Source organism: Spermophilus citellus (genome assembly GCF_964194105.1).
Source record: "Spermophilus citellus genome assembly, chromosome: 2".
In the NCBI taxonomy this organism is placed as follows: Eukaryota; Metazoa; Chordata; class Mammalia; order Rodentia; family Sciuridae; genus Spermophilus; species Spermophilus citellus.
Genome location: NC_138183.1, coordinates 237,518,742 through 237,539,045, shown reverse-complemented (window position 1 = coordinate 237,539,045; position 20,304 = coordinate 237,518,742). Strand labels below are relative to the sequence as shown.

The following is a 20,304-nucleotide window of genomic DNA, read 5'->3' as shown; positions in this document are numbered from 1 at the left end:
AAAGCCATGCATGTTAGTGAAGATTCCAAGCCAAAAATGAGAACCACATGGCATCCATACTCTACTCCCCTATCCTATACCTGAAGCAGATAGATATTAAGTTTTACTCCCTATAGCTCAGGGATGTGACCTCTCAACACAGCCCTTCAGCCAATATCAATGGGTGAACAATAACCTTGAAGAATGTGCTATGAAAGGGCATCTTTAAAGTCCTTTCATAGCTGGACGCAGTGGCGCACACCTGTAATCCCAGTGGCTCTGGAGGCTGAGGCAGGAGGTTTGCAAATTCAAAGCCAGCCTCAGCAATTTAGTGAGGCTCTGAGTAATTTGGTGAAGCCCTGACTCTAAATAAAAAGTACAAAGGGCTGGAGATGTGACTTAGTGGTTAATACCCCTAGTTTTAATCCCTGCTACCAAAAATAAATAAATAAAAATAAAAACAATAAAGCCTATCATTCGTGATTTTTAAATTTATCCAAACTTTTTACAAATCCACTTAAACAACCCCTAGGCCCTATTTCCTGGGAAAACAAATTGCTCTAATCTGTTTTAACTGCTGTGTGTGAATTTTAGGAAGCCACAGTCCCCCGATAGGCTATTTGTGGGGATCAAAAAAGGGAGGAGGTAAGCAGCAGAGAAACTTCAAACATGCCAGGCTGGATGTCTACCCAGTCTAGTTGCCAGGCAATAGTGGGAACAGAAGTACATCCTTTAAAATTTGAGAAATTTTCTCAGAGAGATCAAGGGACTAAACCATGGTTGTACTATCCAAGGCTGGAGCCAAAATCTGACCCAGAGGTCATGCTAGGAGCACTGCTATCAAATGAAGGCATTTTAAATACCAAGTCTCTTGGCAAAAATCTGCCATTTTAATGACATGAAGAAGAATGTAGGGTCTTACTAGGATAAGTCTGAGGTAAAGACAGATGCATCTCCGTGTGTCCCCATCCCCCAGCCTCTCCTCTGGGGTTAGGACAAGCTCTTTAGAGCAGAGCACGCCTGGCATGCGTGCGGCCCGGGTTCGATCCTCAGCACCACATAAAAACAAAGATGTTGTGTCCGCCGATAAGCACAGGCCTCACCAACCTTTGTTTCAATTCCTACTTTGATTTTTCTTAGATGTGGAACTCTGGACAAGCTACTTCTCCAAATCTGTTCACTTGCCTACTTCTTGTTTGGATAGTACCCACATTTTATGAGTATTATCAAGACAATCTGTTAAAGCTCTGGGTGTGGAATGTTGTAAAATCTTATATATTCACCCTACCACCTCCCCTCTCAGCTGGCTCTGTCCTGGAGATGGTGGATTCTTTGAAGTCTTCCTGTGTAACCAGTAGTATTACTGGTTGTTCTGAGCCAAGTCCAGGAAGCTGCCCATGAACAGCACTGGGAGCACTGAGACTCATTGACAGAGTCACTTTTATTGGGAACTATCCTTTTAGAAACAAACCAAAAAAATAATTCTTTCACTGGATTGGTTTCTGTCACTTTGCAGTGAGTGGCCCCTTATCCAAACCTATCAATGACCTTCTGTATCCACTTTTTCAGACGGAACACGTGTGTGTAGAAGCCATATTTCCCATTCCGGTCACAGCCTTCACCCCATGAGACGATGCCCATTTGATACCAGCGATTGTTAAAGGGGCTCTGAGAAAGAAAGACGAAGTTTCCAATAGTCAAATCCAAGGTAGTGTCCCTCCTCACCCAACCCTCCCGCTTCCTTTGAAATCTACCCACCAGCCTTGGCCTCAGAGAAGCTTACCTTCATGACAAAGGGTCCCCCACTGTCACCTTCACAAGCATCTCCTCGCTTCCCTTCATCTGGTTTATAACCTAGAGAGAGAACAGCAGGGCTCAGGAGCCACTCCCATTCAAGGGCTATAGCCTGTGAGGATCCCTTGTCCCCTTCCAGCGCTCATCCTTGACCTCTTCAATTCCTTACTGCACACATCCAGTCCTTTAGCAAATCTCACTGGCTCTACCTTCAGCATATATCCCAAATCCAACTATGTCTCACCACTTCCACTCCTGGACCTCTCCCCTGAGCCATACCAGTTTCCCCAGTTCTACTCTGCCCACCTATAATCCATTCTTCCTCTACACACACAAAACTGAGAATGATTTTTTTAAAGGAAGTTAGACTTATAGGTAGCCGAGGATTATAGCTGTTCCCTTTATCCAAAACTCCCCACTATCCTCAACAAACAACACAGAATGAGATGAACAACCACCACACAGCCTACACACACAAACCACACCTTCAACATAAATAGAACACTCATCCAAATTTCAAATTAATTCAGTATATTGAGTTGTATATCTAAATACTGAAATTTATGTAGGAATGAGATGGAAAATAGCTGCTTGATAGAAGACGCAGATGGAGTCAAATGGGGAATTTTATAAATAACCCTTAATCTACAAATAACTGGATGTAAACTAAATAGAACCATAGACAGAGGCTATGTGAAAACAATACAAGACCTGACAAGCACGGTGGCGCACGCCTGTAATCCCAGCAGCTCAGGAGGCCAAGGCAGGAGGATCATGAGTTCAAAGCCAGCCTCAGCAATTTAGTAAGGCTTGCTAAGCAACTCAGTAAGACCCTGTCTCTAATAAAAAAGAATAAAAAGACCTGGGCTGGGGATGTGGCTCAAGCGGTAGCGCGCTCGCCTGGCATGCGTGCGGCCCGGGTTCGATCCTCAGCACCACATACCAACAAAGATGTTGTGTCCGCCGAGAACTAAAAAATAAATATTAAAAATTCTCTCTCTCTCTCTCTCTCTCTCTCTCAAAAAAAAAAAAAAAAAGACCTGAGCCAACAAAATTCTCCCCAGAATACAACTCCAAAACTGTGGCTGAATAAAATATCCTCAAACTTGTGCATGTGAAAAAAAATCTTGAATCAGAAATCCAAAAAATCTAAATGGACAAAACAATGAGAAGAAATAAAAAGCAGAAAGTAATTGAAATGGAACTCAAGCCAAAAGAAGGCATTTGAGTTCCTAAGGGAGAACAATAAAACAATGGAACAGAAACAGTATTTCATTAATAATCCAAGAAAATTTCACAGAAATGAAGAACAAATTGAATGTGGCTCAGTGGTTAAGTACCCCTGGGTTCAATTCCCAGTACCAAAAAATTCAAAGAAGAATATTAACTTTGGGTTTTAGTTACAATAAAGTTGTCCTTTAATGCCAGGACTATGAAAAAAAACAAGCATACGACTCAGGAAACTCCACACCCATAACCCTTCTTGAAGAATCTTCTGATGGCTAAGCTTCCTCCAACCAAGAGCTGAGTGGGATGGGTTGGGGCTGTAGCTCAGTGGTAGAGTGCTTGCCTTGCATGTGAGAGGACTGGGTTCGATACTCAGCACCACATAAAAAAATGAATAAATAAAACAAAGATACTGTGTCCATATAAAATTAAAAAGAAAAAGAAAAAAAAGATATGAGTGGGATTCTTCAATAGGAGGATTAATTAACTGTTCTAACAAGTAGAAATAGTACAACTAAAAATATGAGAGGAAAGGAAAATAAGCTCATTGATTTTCGTACAGCCGGCAGATGGAATTTAAAGGCATAATTGAAAATTTAAGAAAACAAAGACAAGCATGGTATTGTACACCTGTACTCCCAGCCTCTCAGGAGCTTCACGAGGAGGAAGCAAGAAAGGATGGCTTGGGCTGGGGATGTGGCTCAAGTGGTAGCGCGCTCGCCTGGCATGCGTGCGGCCCGGGTTCGATCCTCAGCACCACATACCAACAAAGATGTTGTGTCCGCCGAGAACTAAAAAAAATAAATATTAAAAATTCTCTCTCTCCTCTCTCACTCTCTCTTTAAAAAAAAAAAAAAAAAAAAGGATGGCTTGAGCCCAGCCTGGATAACAGAGCAACATCCCATCAAAAAAAAAAAAAAAAAAAAAAGTCAGACATGGTGGCATACACCTGTAATCCCAGTGACTGGGGAAGTTGAGGCAGAAGGACCCCAAACTCAAGGCCAGCCTCAGCAACTTAGCAAGACCCTGGCTCAAAATGAAAAATAAAAAGGGCTGGGATGTAGCTCAGTAGAAGAGCACCTTCTGAGTTCAATAACCACAACCAAAAGAAAAGAAAAACAAGGAATTAGGGCAGTCTGAAACGGTGGGATCCCAAAGACTATCACCAGAGCAAAATGTAATTTTTTTTTTTTTTTTGTACCAGGGATTGAACTTGGAGGCACTCAACCACTGAGCCACATCCCCAGACCTATTTTGTATTTTATTTAGAGACAGGGTGTCACTGAGTTGCTTAGCACCATTTGCTGAGGCTGGCTTTGAACTTGAGATCCTCCTGCCTCAGCCTCCAGAAACTGCTGGGATTACAGGCATGTGCCACTGCACCCAGTTTAAACTTTTCCTAGATATATAAAACTTTCAAATGCAAAGCTCACACATCATGGCCTGGGGTTGTGGCTCAGCAGTAGAGCACTTGCCTAGCAAGTGCGAGGCCCTGGGTTCGATCCTCAGTACCACATAAAAATAAAGGTATTGTGTCCAACTACAACTAAAATATAAATATTTTTAAAAAAACACATCACATGAAATATACATAATAATTCTAAAATAATGAATTAATACTAACCCTATCAATCACATCAACAAAAATGAATGGACTTAACTCACCTATTAAAGTTTTAATTTGGCTTATAAAGTAAGAATCTGCTATTTATGAGACACATCTAAAACAACAATTCATAAAGGTTAAAAGTAAAGGGTTAGGCAAAGAGTTATCAAAAAAAAAGCAAGTGGGCTGGGGTTGTAGCTCAGTGGTAAAGAGCTTGCCTAGCATGGGTGAGGCCTTGGGTTTGATTCTCAGCACCACATAAAAACAAATAAAGGTTAAATTCTTTAAAAAGAAAAGCAGGAACAGTGATCCTGAAACTGAAAATAATTTAAAGAATAATGTTAAAAGCTACAATCAAAATGAATAAGTAACAGTTATATATATCTGCACCAAATGATAAAGAAACCACATTTATAAAATAAAAACTATAGCATATGTAAAAGAGGCAGACAGAAATACATTAATAATAAATTTTGGGGGGCTGGGGATGTAGCTCAAGCGGTAGCGCGCTCGCCTGGCATGCGTGCGGCCCGGGTTCGATCCTCAGCACCACATACCAACAAAGATGTTGTGTCCGCCGAGAGCTAAAAAATAAATATTAAAAAAATTCTCTCTCTCTCTCTCTCTCTCTCTCTCTCTCTCTCTCCTCTCTCACTCTCTCTTTAAAAAAAAAGAAAAAAGAATAATAATAAATTTTTGGGGCTGGGGTTATGGCTGAGTGGTACAGCACTCGCCTCTCATGTGAGAGACCTTGGGTTCAATCCTCAGCACCACATAAAAATAAACAAAATAAAGATATTGTGTCCATGTATAACTAAAAAATTTTCAAAAAATTAAATAAATAAATTTGGGGGGCTGGGGTTGTGGCTCAGTGGTAGAGATCACTTGCTGAGCATGTGTGAGGCACTGGGTTCAATTCTCAGCACCACATATAAATAAAAAAAAGTAAAGATCCATTGACAACTAAAAAATATATATAAAATAATAATAATAATAATAGCAAATAAATTTTCTATAGTGCTAGGGATCAAACCCAGAGTCTTGGTCATGTTAAACTCACATTCAACCACTGATCTACAAGCCCAGCTACAATAAGGGATTTTAATACAGCAAATGGTACAAAAGAGATTGAGTGAATTTAAGTAAGGCCATAAATTACCTAAAAAGAAGTAATAAAGGCTGGGGTTGTGGCTCAATGGTAAAGAGCTTGCTAGCATAGGTGAGGCCCTAGGTTGGATTCTCAGTACCTCATAAAAATAAATAAATAAAATGAAGGTATTGTGACCATTTACAACTAAAAAAAAAGACAGTAGCTTGGGAGGCTGAGGCAGGAGGATCGTGAGTTCAAGGTTAACCTCAGCAATTTAGTGAGGCCCTAAGCATTCAGTGAGACCCTGTCTCTAAATAAAATATAAAAAGGGCTGTGGTTAAGTGCCCCTGGGTTTAATCCCCACTTCAAAAAAAATTTTTTTAAAGAAGTAAGATACATTAGTGGATATTATATCAAACCTACACATGGATAATAGAGGACACACTTCTCAAGCACATATGTATCATATACAGAAATGGGTCAAACATCATTCTCTCAAAAATTAAGTTCCAAAAAGTAGAATTATTACAAACAATACTCTCTTACCACAATGAAGTAAAACTAAAAATTATTAGCAAAATCAAAATACAGAAGGATCTTCTCATCTTGAAATTTATGTTTATTTTATTTTACTGTTCTGAGGATTGAACCCAGGTGTGTCCACCATTGAGCTATCTCCCAGTTCCTTTTTACTTTTTGAGAGATGGTCTCAGGAAATTCTGCCTCAGCCTCCCAAGCCACTAGGATTATAGTCCTATGCCACCACATCTGGCTCCCGTCCTGAAATTTAAAAATCACCTTTAAACAACTCTTGGGTGAAAAGGGAATACAAACAATTTAATGATTTTTTTTTTTAAACAATGGCAACAACTAGAAGAAAATGAGTGGCCCTAATCAATAGATATGGAAGATAAAAAATAAATAAACCAGCCAGGCATGGTGGCATATGCCAGGAATCAGCTACTCAGGTGGCTGAGGCAGGAGGATCAGAAACTTCAGCCAACCTCAACAATTTAGCAAAACCCTTTCTCAAAATTTAAAAAAGAGGGGTGGGGTAGGAGTATACTCCATAGTAAAGCACCCTTAGGTTAAATCCCTAGTGACCAAATAAGAAACAAAAATTTATAAACCACATTGTCAGTTCAAAAAGTCAGAAAGAAAACAACAAAGTAAACCAGAAGAAAGCACAGGAGATAAAAAATTTAAAATATTACCAAATAGGGGCTAGAATTGTAGCTTGGCCATAGAGTGCTTGCCTCGTGCGTGTGAGGCATTGCGTTCAATTCCCAGCACCACATATAAATAAGAAAATAAAGGTCCTTCAATAACTAAAAAAAAAAAAAATTAAATACTCTTTAAAGGGGCTGAGGCTGTGGTTCAGTCGTAGAGGGCTTGTTTAGCATGTGTGAAGCACTGGGTTCAATTCTCAGCACTACTTACAAATAAATGAGTAAAACAAAGGTCCATACATCTAAAAAAATTTTTTAAATATTTTTTAAAATAATCTTTTTTTTAATATTTTTTATTTTTTAGTTCTCGGCGGACACAACATCTTTGTTGGTATGTGGTGCTGAGGATCGAACCCGGGCCGCACGCATGCCAGGCGAGCGCGCTACCGCTTGAGCCACATCCCCAGCCCTTTTAAAATAATCTTTAAAAAATATTACTGAATAGACAAATGATAGACTCATGGAAAAGAAAAGAAAAACAATAGGCCTAATTACGGAACAAGTCAAATTCCTAGGTGTTATTTATTTGTTTTTGCAAAACTAGCAAACCACTAGCTAATTTACTCAAGAAAAATAAGGGAGAAAAAACAAATATATAAAAGTTACCAAGGAGGGAAAAAAAAAAAAAAAAACCACTGCAGCACTCAAGAAAGACAATAGCAGACTTGAACAAATGGAAAGACATTTCTTACCCTTGGATAGGTATGACTGAAGATCAAAAGGATGTCAGTTCGCCCTAAATTAGTTTATAAATGTAACATATGTCAATATGCTTTTTTTAATGGAACTAGAGAAGTTGATACTAAATTCATGTGGAAAACCAAACCTGAAAGAATTGCCAGGAAAACACTGGAAAAGAATAAGCAAGAGAGATGAGCCCTACTAGACACCCAACATATTCTAAAGCCTCTCCAGTTATAATAACCTGAAGGCTAAAGCAAAGCTCAGTAGTAGAGCATTTATTTGCCTCACATGGGTGAGGCCCTGGGTTCTATCCTCAGCAACGTCCCCCAAATGTGTTACTGGCTCACAAAATAACTGAACAATGTGTCCAAAAACATACTCAAGTACACATAAAAACCTAGAATGTGGGGCTGGGGATGTGGCTCAAGCAGTAGCGCGCTCGCCTGGCATGCGTGCGGCCCGGGTTCGATCCTCAGCACCACATACCAACAAAGATGTTGTGTCCGCCAAGAACTAAAAAAAAAAAAAAAAACCTAGAATGTGATGAAAGGGGCAAAAATGGAATTTTGAATGAATGGTGTAGGGATAGCTAGTTGGTATCTTAGCAAGATATTGTCTCAACATTAAAACATTTTTTTAAAAAAAGACTGGAAACATAATTTATATACAACCAGAGATATGAAAAACTGTGCTGCATATGTGTAATAAGTATTGTAATGCATTTCACTGTCACTTATATTTTAAAAAATCAGTTTAAAATTTTAAAAAAGAAAAGGACTGGAGATGTAACTCAGTGGTAAAATGCACCTGGGTTCAATCCCCAGCACCAAAATCCAGATTCAATTTCTTTTCTTTTGGTACTGTGATTGAACCCAGAGGCACTTTGCCATTGAGCTACATCCCCAGGCCTTTTTAGTTTTTATTTTGAGGCAGAGGCTCCCTACATTGCCCAGTTTGACCTTTATTGCAATCCACTTGCCTCAGTCTCCCAAATTGCTGGGATTACAGGCATGTGCCCCCATGTTTAGCTACATAAGATTTATTGTTTTAATTGCATGGCAAATGATTATAAGTAATTTTTTAAAAACTGAAAAGCTGCAGAAAATATTTGTGATATATATCACAAATAAAGGCCTACTATCACAAGTTCATGAAGAAGTCTTTTTTTGTGTGTGGGGAGAGGGGAGGGTACCAGAGATTGAACTCAGGAGAACTCAACCACTGAGCCCCATCCCCAGCCCTATTTTGTATTTTATTTAGAGACAGGGTCTCACTGCGTTGCTTAGCACCTTGGTTTTGCTGCTGGCTTTGAACTTGCAATCCTCCTACCTCAGCCTTCCAAGCTGCTGGAATTACAGGCATGTACCACTGTGCCCACAGAAGTCTTAAAAATTGATGGGAAAAATACCAAAAAATGGGCTAAAAATCAAGAAAAAACAATTCACAAAAATTATCTGAAAATGATCATTAAGCATATGAAAAAGTGTTTGGCTTCATTTTCAATGAGAAAAGGCAAATTAAAACTATGAGGAGATGCTCTCTCTCTCTCACCTCTCAGGTTTGTGAAAATAAGAAAGTATGGCATTCTGTTGGCAACGCTGTGGGGAATGGGCATTTTCATACACAGTAGATGGCAATGCAAGTTGGTACAGCCCATGTGGAAAGAAATTTGGAAATACCTAACAAAATTACACGAGTTCACCTCTTGACCTAACAACACCACTTCTAGAAATACTGGAAGACATACCTCCAAGGATCCAAAAATAGATGTGCACAAGATTATTCACCATAGCATTGTTTGTAACTGCGAACTACTGGAAATACTCTAAATGTCCATTCCTGGGAAACTGTTGAATAATTTATGGCATACCCATATAATGGAGTACTATGTAACTCTTTAACCAATATGGAATGTTTTTCCAGGTTACACTCATTATATGGAAAAAGTGAAATACAAAGATTTTCTATACTGTGTTATGCTGTGTGTAATATAAGAGGAAATAAGAAAATGTGTCTATTCATTGGTGCAAAAAGAAACACAGAAACAACAAGCCACAAACAAATGAGATTGGTTAATTACAGGAAGAGGATGGAAATGTGGTTGGAAGGCAGGGGGATGGGGAGAGAATAGAAGGAAGCAGAAGTGTCACCTCTAAAGTGTCCAGTACCTGTCTCTTTTATGATCACTTGAACATTTCACTTACTTTAAAAGTAAATACAACAAAGATGGGGGAGGTAATATTGAACACAACCAGAAATGAATAAGTCTAATGGTATTTAAAATAAATAATACAGAGAAATGTGGGGAAGAATCAACCCAACTCAGTTACTTTTGGACTGAGTATTTTCACTGTGTACTCTTAGGGAAGCAATGGTTAAGAAATATTGAATTCTTGTTAACAGGATTTTCACAGGGTCACGCATGAGGGATTCTCAGTGTGGTCTGGTATTGATCAAATAAATAAACACATCATGAATAATGGGAGTCAGGTATTTCACTGTCAAGAATTACAAATATGGAAAGGGAGAAGCTAAAATGCATCTTGTGGTATTGCTTTGGAATTGGAGGTCACAGTATGAATTCTTGATTTCTGATTAGACAGCTATAAAAATGGATATGGATGTTGTTACAGGTATTGTACACATATGATTATTCAGCTCTCTCCATACAGAAAGGTGCCTAGAAGCATGACACCCCAGTAGCAATGTGCACAATAGCCCCTGCATCTTGGCTTCTAAATACCACTCCCTATTGGAAGGGTTACTTGAGAAATGACTGATTCAAGAATGCAGTCATTTTTCTGTGCATCTTGTTGTACCAGAAAGTAAGGAAGTACTCAAAGAATGACAGGAAGCAGGGCAAAGTGATCCATTCCTATAATCCCAGCAATTTGGAAGGCTGAGGCAAGAAGATAGCAAGTTCAAGGCCACCCTCAACAACTTGTCTCAAATTTACAAAGAAGCAAAAGAGCTGGAGGTGTAGTTCCTTCAATCTCTAATACTGGGGGAGGAGGGAGAAGAACTAAGGCACTAAGGAAAGTGCCCACCCTCTTCCTGCACTCCTCTCCCACCTCATCTCCTGATGCTTTGCTGGGTTTACTATACTCCAGCCCACAGACCTCCTTGGCACTCCTCAGACTTGCCATGCATTCTCCCAACTCATTCTCCCAACTTTGCACCTGCTGCCCCCTCAGCCTGACATGTGCTTTCCCCTCAACATGCCTCGGTTACTCCTCTGCTTCTTCCTGTTTCTGCAAACATCATCTTCTAAAGCTTTCTCCAACCCTCTCTTCCCACTCTATTTACAAGCACAATTACCCTTGTTATCCTCACTTGTTCCCTTAATCTGCCTTATTTTTCTTCATAGCACTTACAGGGACTGATGTTCTAGATCTGTTCATTGACATTCTCTCCTAGGAAGGAAGCTGTCTCAGGAAACAGGTATCCTCTGTGTGGGTCCCTATTGTGTACCCTTGAGCACCCCCTGGAGCAGAGCAGGCGCTCGATAAATATTTGCTGAATGATTGAATGAATGGCTTTTCCCCACTCATGACCTCTCATTGCTGAGCTCGTGTGTACTAAACACTGAACTGGTGGCTGTCCCCATGTCAGATGCTTTATATACACTCTTTCATTTGGCCCTCTCACAACCTTATGGCATGAACATTTTATCTCCATTTTACAGAGAAAGAAACTAAGCCTCCAAGAGGTTCGGCTCTTGGCTTATAAGTGACTGGAGCCAGAACCCCAAGTATGTGTCCATAACTCGTGTCAAGCTACCAGTGTGAGTCCCTGCTGTCCCCAGGCCTGTGAAGCACAAACTTGCCAGCACAGAACATGTTGTCCGTAATGCGGATCCGCGTGGAGGCCTTGCAGACGGGCCGCTCCACGATGGGCAGATTGACCACCTGCAGGACACTGGGCTGCACCTCACTGACGGTGGTCGTCCATGTCTCCTTCAGATTGCCCCAGCCTGTGACCCGCCCTTTATATCCAGCCTGGAGCAAGCTTGGGGAAAGAGAAAAGGACCTGGTAAGACCAACCCTCCAGCAGCCTCTGGAACCCAACCCCACTCCTAGAGACCAGAATCTAAACCTCCAGCACAGGAAAGAACTTGCATTTCCTCCCTGAGACTGAGGCCTGGCAAGGAGGAAGGAACAGCAGCCAGGCCACACCTCATTAGCCCACCAGAAATCCTGCCCCCCGCAGGTCTGGCTGCCCCACCTGGCTGCTGTCTGCTTGTCGGGCAAGCACACGGGGTGAATGTGCTCGCTGAAGGTGATGGGCTTCTTGAGCTTCAGCAGGGCGATGTCCCGGTCCAGGTTCTCCCGCCAGTTGTACCTGGGGTGGATGTAGATCTTCTCCAGCATGGATATCTTTTCAACATTCCGCTCGTACCTGCACATGTGCCAACAGAGACCCGGAGAGACCATGGACTCACCCAAGTAAGAGGCAGTGGTTCCCCCAAAAAGTAAACTGCCTGTCCTCAGGGTCTGGGAGGCAGGGTGATCACAGGGCCACCAGGGAGGGGACAGAGCTAGTTCCTGTCTTGATAGCCTCCTGGAAGCTTCCTCCCAGCCCTAAACCCACACAGGGCTTTGGGGGTCAGGCAGGCCAGGAGCCAAGGACAGAAGCACAGGCCATGCACCCTGTTCACACAGTCACTATTTGAAGAGACTCCAACCAGGGCCATGTCCTGGTGTCTGGAGTAGAGTGGGGGACAGACCAGGGTTTCACTCTTTGACCCCAGCTCCAAGCCTCCATCAGGACATGGCCAATTGGGCCTTTCTGGTGGGGACAGCTAGGATGTCATATTGTGGGAAGGAACACATTTCCCACATACCCCGGAGCTACCAGGGTCCTCACAGGCATCCTGGAGGACACAGACCACTGCCAGACACACATAGGTCACTGGCTCTGTACCTGGTGCGGGAGTGCTTGCCAATGCGCACCAGAAGGTCATTCTCAGTGAAATTCTTGTCCCAGGGTGGGTACAGAAGGCAGTGAGCAGCTGTGAGGACCCAGCGGTCACTGATGAGGCTGGCCCCACACAACAGCTCCTGGGGACTCTTCCGGAAGAGCATCACCTGCCTGGTAAGGGGAGCAGGAGGCATTAGGACCCGGGGCACTGCCCTTCACCAGCCCTAAAAGTAGAAAGAAGTCCCAACTGAAGACCTAGCCGGACAGAGCAGCCTCCTGGGCTCGGCTCCCAACTTGACCTGGGGGGCTGGAGGGACTAGAGTCCCCACGTGATGCTAGGGCTGCTTCCTGCTTTTTGCAACCCTTCCCAGCCTCCTCCAGGGCAGAGTCTGCACCGCTTAGCACAGCTCTGGAGCCAGGAGAACTGGAGTGGAGTGCTGCAGCGAGCCTGGGGTGGGGCATTTGGGCTCTCTGGGCCTCAGCTCCGCCATCTGCTTTGGACAATTAATAGAACCAATCTCATACGTTGCTGTGTGGATAAGAGATCACGGGTGCTAATGTCATCTGGGAAGCCCAAGCCTCTGGGCAGAGGGATCCTGCAAAGACTGAGGGGTGGGGACCAGCAGAGCCCACCGGCTGGAATGACTGATAGTGCACAGCTCCAGGACTCACCAAGGTGCGATGCCAACCTCAGCGTCCCAGCCCTCTACAATGCGCCCATCAATGTAAGAATCCAAAAGCTCATCTTCAGTTTTGTCCTTCACTGTCTTCTTCTCGAACAGAGGCCGCAGCCCGCAGTCTGCAGAGCAAACCAGGTGGTGAGGGGCTAATCGTGGGTACCAGCCCCAGCATGACACAGACACCCATGGATGCCTCACCTGCCTCCCCGCTGCCAAAGGTCTTCTCATCAAAGAAAGTCTGGAACTCCTCCTTGGTGGTGCGTCCTCCTATGGTCCCGTCCCCATCCTCGCTCAGTGCGTCCCCTGGCCCCTCTTCCACAGCCTCCTCTGTAGGGACCCCAGCACTGGCTAGGGCTGGGGTAGGGCACTCCTCACCCATGCCCTAGATCCCCATATACCCCAGCCAGCCTTGGAAGACATTGATGCTGAGGTTAAGAGCACACACACACACCTGGGTCACTAGGCAACTGCCTCAGTGCCTCAATGTGCTGGTCTGTGAAATGGGAATAGGACCTACACCCTGGGTTTCTGTGAGGCTATGATGAAGACTCTGGTGTGGCTAAGGGGCAGCGCCTGTTCTTGTTATTCCCCCCAGCTTTGTCCTCTGCATCTCAAGACCCCTACCCTGCCTGCTCACCGCAGTAGTTGAGGTCGCAGTACTCAAAGTCACCAGCCTGCCCAGCCACGTAGCACCAGGCACCTTCCTCATCCCCATCTGGGTTGCGGCAGAAGTTTTCCACCAGCTTCACCTCTGGGCTAAAATCCTGGTCCTTGCTCAGGGCCTTGGCCTGCGGGCTGGACCAGTACAGGCAGGGAGACCCGTGCGTTGTCACCGCCAGTTTCCCTTCGTACTGCCGGCCTCGCTCAGGGACACACTGCTCCGATGAGGGTGACAGGTTCCCCCTGGAGCCTCCAGAGCGGGGAGTCATCTCCACAGTGAAGCGCTCCTCACCTGGTGGGAAGGAGACAGGTGCAGAGTGGGTGGACCATACATGGAGCCCGGCAGGCTAGGGTTAGCTGACGTCTGTCTGTCTGACCTCAGTGGCCTCTTCAGCTTCAGTTCCCTGCTTTCCCCCAGTACTAGTGCTTTTGCAGGGTTGTTGAGAGGATTAAACAAAATGTCCAGCATAAGCATCAGGCAAGCCGGAGATCCGTAACCAGCTTCATCCTCCAGGGCGGGTGGTGATTTTCTGATTTTTTTATTTTGCAGCACTGGGGACTGAACCGGAGGGTGTTCCACCATGGAGTCACATCCCCAGTTCTTTTTATTTATTACTTTGAGACAGAGTCTTGCTAAATTGCTCAGGCTGCTTTGAACAGACTGGCTTTTCCTGTCTTGGTCTCTCCAGAGTCACTAGGATTATAGGCTATGTGACACACTGTACCTGGCTTGAATATCTGTAATTTATTGGTAGTGACTTCATGGAGTTCCCCCTGCCTTTTTTTTTGTTTCTGATGGCACTGGGGATTGAACCCAGGGGCACTCTGCCCTTTTTCTATTTTTTTTTTTTAAGAAAGAGAGGGAGAGACAGAGAGAGAGAGAGAGAGACAGAGAGAGAGAGAGAGAGAGAGAGAATTTTAATATTTATTTTTTAGTTCTCGGCGGACACAACATCTTTGTTTGTATGTGGTGCTGAAGATCGAACCCGGGCCTCACGCATGCCAGGCGAGTGCGCTACCGCTTGAGCCACATCCCCAGGCCCCTTTTTCTATTTTTGATTTTTAGATAGGGCCTCACTAATTTTCCCAGGCTAGGATGGAACTTGCAACCCTCCCACGTCCGGCTTCCGAGTTGCTGGGATTACAGGGGTGCGCCACTGCTTGGTACCAGGGATTAAACCCAGGGATGCTTAACCATTTAGCCACATCCCCAGCCTTTTTTAGTTTTTATTTTGATACTGGGTCTTGCTCAGTTGCTTAGGGCTTCGCTAAATTGCTGAAGCTGGCTTTGAACTAACTATCCTCTTGCCTCAACCTCCCAAACCACTAGGATTACAGGCCTGGGCCACCACACCCAGCTTGGGTTCTGTATTCTTATAGGGCATGGCAGGAAAGATTGATGGGGTCTACTAGGAATGCCTGTGTGGTTTCAACGTGCCTGCAACCCATTTCTCATCAGTGTGTTTGGGGGAAGGTAGATAAGAGTAGTTGTTTTGGTTAAGGTGATTGGTATCTTGCTTTAAGACCAGACCCAGAAGGAAGCTATGAGTCCAAGAGGGATTCAGAAAGAAAAAAACCCAGAAACCCACGTTCCCTGGATGGAATCGCTGTTCTGAATTCTTTATCCCTGCCTGCGGCCACATCATTCCCTGTGATTTTAGAGGCAGCCAGTATTTTACTCCTTGAGTTGCCCTTGATCATGTGACTTGCTCCAGCCAGTGGAACTTGGGTGGGACTGACTGCCCATTCTGGCCTAGGCCTTAAGACATTAAAAACATTCTGCCGTCACTGGGGGGAGGAGCTTCCCCAGGGAATTGCTGGCATGCAGCCTCAGCCCCAGCATGAGCATGAGGGAGCAGCTCTGGGGCCAGAGCAGCTGGGAGCCAGGCTCAGCTGGACCCATCATTTGGAGCAGAGCCAAGCCCAGCCTACACCCATTGACATCAGACACACTGGTGAGTGCAGCTGAGACCAGCAGAGCCACCCCAGCCCAGCCCAGATCAGCCCAGAAGGACATGCTGGTTTTGCGTGCCCCTGAGCTACTGCAGCTGCTGTTTTGCAGCCTTACTGTGGCTATCACTAAGCCACACACCATGGGAAGAGAGAACAACAGACTCTTGCAGGCCTGAGCTGTCTGAGGCTTGCTCTGTGTTGCTCAGCAAAGGGTTTGGGGACTGAAATGGTCAAGGCTTCCTGGAAGAGAATGCCTTGCAAGAGAGAAAGCAGGTTCTGAATGTGCCAGAGCCTGGATGAGAAGGCAGCCAAGACCCGAGAGGGAGGTCGGCTCGCCCAGGTCTCCCCACCTCCTGACAGGCACATTCAGTTTTGAATGACTAACTTCAGTGGTAAAGGTAGCCAGGGTCTTGTTGCCCATTCCCGGCTGTCAGACCCCTGGACGATCCCTGGGCCTTGGTCGCCGACCGCCTGATTGCCCCAGCTCACCACAGACGGGGACGCTGCACTCTTCCCTCCGCACCGTGGGGTCTGTGGTGTAGCACCAGGGCCCTGTGGTGCTGCCGTCCGGGTTGCGGCAGAAATTCTCCTGCAGTTCAGCCCCAGGATGGGTGGTGGAGTTGATGCTGGAATAGGAGACTGCTCAGCAGGAGCCATGCCTGCCCCTTGTCCTCACTCCCCGTTCTCAGCCCACCACTCACTCAGGTTTATGTGGGTAGCGACTCTTCCACAGCTGACACTCAATGCCTGACCGGGTGACGTTCACATGTCCTCGGTAGTTCATGCCCAGATCCTTGGCACAGTTACCTGCAAAGAGACCCCAGCCTGGGTCAGCTGAATCCAGAGGATTTGTCCCCTTCTCTCCTGGCAAAGCTCTGTCTGTCCACCCTCCCCAAGCTCCTTCTGGCCCACTCTTCTTAGCCCACAACATCCCTGCTCAGCAACTCCTGTGCACACAACAGTTCTCTAACCCGTTTAACAGCTGTCACCAGATAGTCACTGAGTGCTCACTACATGAGAACCATGTGACAGGTACCATGCCAGGTACTGAGGACCTAGCAATAAGTAAGACAGTCACAGTCAAGGTAGGTGCCTGCCTCCATGGAGCTTCTGTTCATTGGCTCCTTGTGGCCAGCAAAACGAAAAAGTGAACAAGGTCCTTCTAATTGGGCTCTGGTCTCCCCCTGTCATCTTAGTTGCTCATGCTTCAGGGCCTTTGCACATGATACTTCCTCTGAGGGCATGTTTCCTGGTTTCACCAGTGCATCCCTCTAGGTCAGATTTCTGCTATCAAACCAGATGTGCTTCTCGTGTGTGTGTGTGTGTGTGTGTGTGTGTGTGTGTGTGTGTGTGTGTGTGTTGTACCAGGGATTGAACCCAGGAGCACTCAACCACTGAGCCACATCTCCAGTGCTCTTTATTTTTTTGAGACAGGGCCTCGGCTAAGTTGCTTAGGGCCTTGCTAAATTGCTGAGGCTGGCTTTGAACTCACGATCCTCCTACCTCAGCCTCCTGAGCTTCTGGGATAACAGGCGTCTACCACTGCTGCCAGTTTCTCATGTGTTTTCTTGGTACCTGGAGTAGAACTTTTCTAGAGATCATGTTCATGTTTTGTATTTTGTTTTTCTATAAGATCGGGAGGTCCTTGAAGGCAGGGACTGTGTTCAATTTTCTTAAAATTCCCAGCACCTGACACACTGCCTGGAGCCTACCAAAATGTTTATTAAGTTATTTAACAATTGAAACTATGGCTAGTGATAGGAGTTCCATGTCATGCGGCCTATTGTCACAATGAAGATGTGTTTGGAACACTTGAGGAGTAGGGAGGGTCCCTGAAGGCTCAGAGAAGGTGGAGGCCTGTGAACTAGTATTGAAATAGGGGCTTTCAGTGGGCAGTGAACGGTGACACTATAATTAAGGACCAAGAAGTAGGAACATCCTGACATGCTTCCAGAAGTGCTTGTAGTCAGAGTAGCAGGGGTTTGGGTTCACATTTGGTACAGCAGGAAGTCTAGAAAAGGAAGTTAAGGGCAGAACCTGCAAAGTTTGCCAGGCTAAGACACCTGTTTTTTTTCTGTGAGGGTAATGGGGAGTCACTGAAGGTTGTAGAGAGTAAATGTGACATCATCAGAGCTGTGACTCAGGTAGACAGAAGGTCCAGTCAGGCAAACAAGAATGAGGGTCTAAAAATTAATTATCCATTCACTCCTTTGTTCCTCCAACATGAATCACCTGCTGACTCTCAGAGATCCACATGCAAATACACATCCTTGACGACAGGGACTTCAATGTCAGGGCCACACTCCCCACCTGCTCTCCTCATCTTCCAGGTGGCCCTGGCAGATCCTGCCCCCGCCCGTGTCGTTCCTCACCTTCCATACACTCCATGAAATTGGCTCTAGGTTTCCTCACTGGCTCACAAGCTGGAAGAGATCAGGAACACCTTTGGGATCGGGGCAGGGACGGGCTGGAGTAAAAGCAGTGGGATGACAGGGACAGGGATGATGACAGGGATGGGGGGGGGTGGCATGCTCCAGGAGGTTCCAGGGGCAGGGCGTTCTCTGGCCGGAGCCCCCTGCCTCCCTTCCTGCACTCACCTGTGTACTTGGCCCAGAACACATCCTGAAAAACAAGGGCTGGGATGAGACTCTGGCAGGATGGAGTTTGTCTCCCTCAGCCTGTCACACAGGGGCGGGAGGTGTGGGGCCAAGTCTCCTACTTTTGCTTCCAAAAGGAGAAGAGTGTGTGAGGAGAGAGGAGTCCCCGGCACACACCCCACCGTGGGCTGGGGGAGAGGGACACGCAGGGCCCCCGGCTGGGAAGGGCTGCCCAGAGCTCCAGGTGCATGAGACCCCAGCCCGGGCTCCTGGCCTCACCAGTTCCCGGCCAAGGGTGGCGCAGAGGGCAGAAAAGCTTCCACCAGGACCAGGCACCCCCAAGAGCCCAGTGGAGGCACATAGGAGGCCCTGGATGTCAGGGAGCCTCAGCAGGACTTGACCGTGACACATCCCAGGTGGAGGGGCCTCCCAAGAGCCACTGAGGCTACCCATCTTGCAGCTCTCAACAAGGAGGGCTGACCTGCTCCCCTGCTGCGGCACAGAGCCGGCCGGCCGCCCTCCTGGGAGCAGCCCAGGCTCACCGTGGCGCTGGTGGACTCCAGGGCCTCGAAGGCCTCCTCGTAGCTGCACCGCTCCTCCACGCACTCCCGCTCCAGGTTGCCCTTGCGCAGCTCCTCCAGGAAGCCACTGTTGGCCCGCCGGACCCGCTGGAGCAGCGACAGTGCTTGCTGAGGGGCCAGGAACACTGCAGTAGGAGGGTCGTGGGACGGTGGCCTCAAAGAGCTCGGCTGTCGTAGCCATTTTTGTGTGGGTAGGAAGCAAGCCTGGCCTGCCCTGCTGGCTTCCAAGAGGGGGTTTCTGGGATGCCGACTCCCTGCAGGCTGCTGACACCGCTTCCCAGCTCCCCTCCTCTAACTGGGTGCCCCTTGCCCACTCCCCCACCACGGCTGGGAGAAGCAGTGGCCGGCCTGCCCGCCCCAAGCACCTTTCCACTTCCCTAAGCGGGACACTCTACCGGAGACCCACCCCAGGCTGCCTGGGCTCTCTGCTGAGCCCGCGGACCCACACCATAGCCCCTACCCTGCCCCAGCTTCCCAGTGCCCCCTTACCATCCTGGCTGTGCACAAGGATAACCAGGGCAGCCAGGGCCAGGCAGCCAGATAGCCCCAGGCCTCGGACGTGCGCCATAGTGCGTCAGCTCCTGGGACTCTGAGGGATTGTCCTGACCCCTCTCGGTTAATGTTGAACCAACATGAAGAAATGTGTGGAAAGGGAGAGGTCAGCGGGTCAGGGCCATGGGGACAAGTAGACAGATAGTCCTCTGGTCCACCCCCACCACTGGGGAGGACAGGTCTTCCTGGGACCAGGGACAGGTTTCTGAGAGGAAGTCACAAAGGTAAGTTTATAGCCCATGCCCTCCCTCCCTCCCTGAGACGTGGGTGAAAGTGTCAGTGGGGCCACCAGACCTTCCTGAGGTTCCTTCCTATCCTAACAAATAGTGACGGGTGCTTCAGCCTCTGTGGCCTGAGTTTCCCTATCTGTACAATGGGAATCATACTTTTGTTGTCAGAACTAAGGGAGATTATGAATGTAAAGCCCATGAAATACAGAAAGTGCTTAATAACTTGTAGGTCTACACATGTAAATCAACGAGGAGGAGGTTTATGTAATCATAGTGCGTAGGTATAAGGAATGGAGACAAGGGTGTGGCAGGATGGAAGCTGGCCCCTTGCCCTAGGATGACCTGGGGTAGGGACAGCTAACGTTGGCCCCAGCCCATTTCTCCTTTTTCCTGGCTAGGGTGCTGTGGAGGACTGTTTGTGTGGGGCAGTTGCCTGTCTGGGAGGAGGAGCTGCGCCCAGGGCCTCTTGGGCCTTCCATGTATCATCTTCTCCCATCTCCTGCCTTAGGAGGAGCCAGTCCA

General features: G+C 46.5%; 1 protein-coding gene across 1 annotated transcript; it reads right to left on the bottom strand.

The window, feature by feature from the left end:
* Positions 1-1,116: 1,116 nt before the first annotated feature.
* On the bottom strand, positions 1,117-19,799 carry F2 (coagulation factor II, thrombin). Its single transcript, XM_081260651.1, has 14 exons — positions 19,490-19,799; positions 18,962-19,125; positions 18,420-18,444; positions 18,195-18,245; positions 16,524-16,629; positions 16,312-16,448; positions 13,847-14,161; positions 13,408-13,536; positions 13,202-13,328; positions 12,533-12,700; positions 11,834-12,007; positions 11,436-11,617; positions 1,763-1,833; positions 1,117-1,647 (listed from the first exon to the last, which is right to left on the bottom strand). The coding sequence occupies exons 1-14, from the start codon at positions 19,566-19,568 to the stop codon at positions 1,507-1,509; spliced, it is 1,869 nt and encodes a 622-aa protein (XP_081116777.1). The 5' UTR covers positions 19,569-19,799; the 3' UTR covers positions 1,117-1,506.
* Between the last annotated feature and the right edge of the window lie 505 nt (positions 19,800-20,304).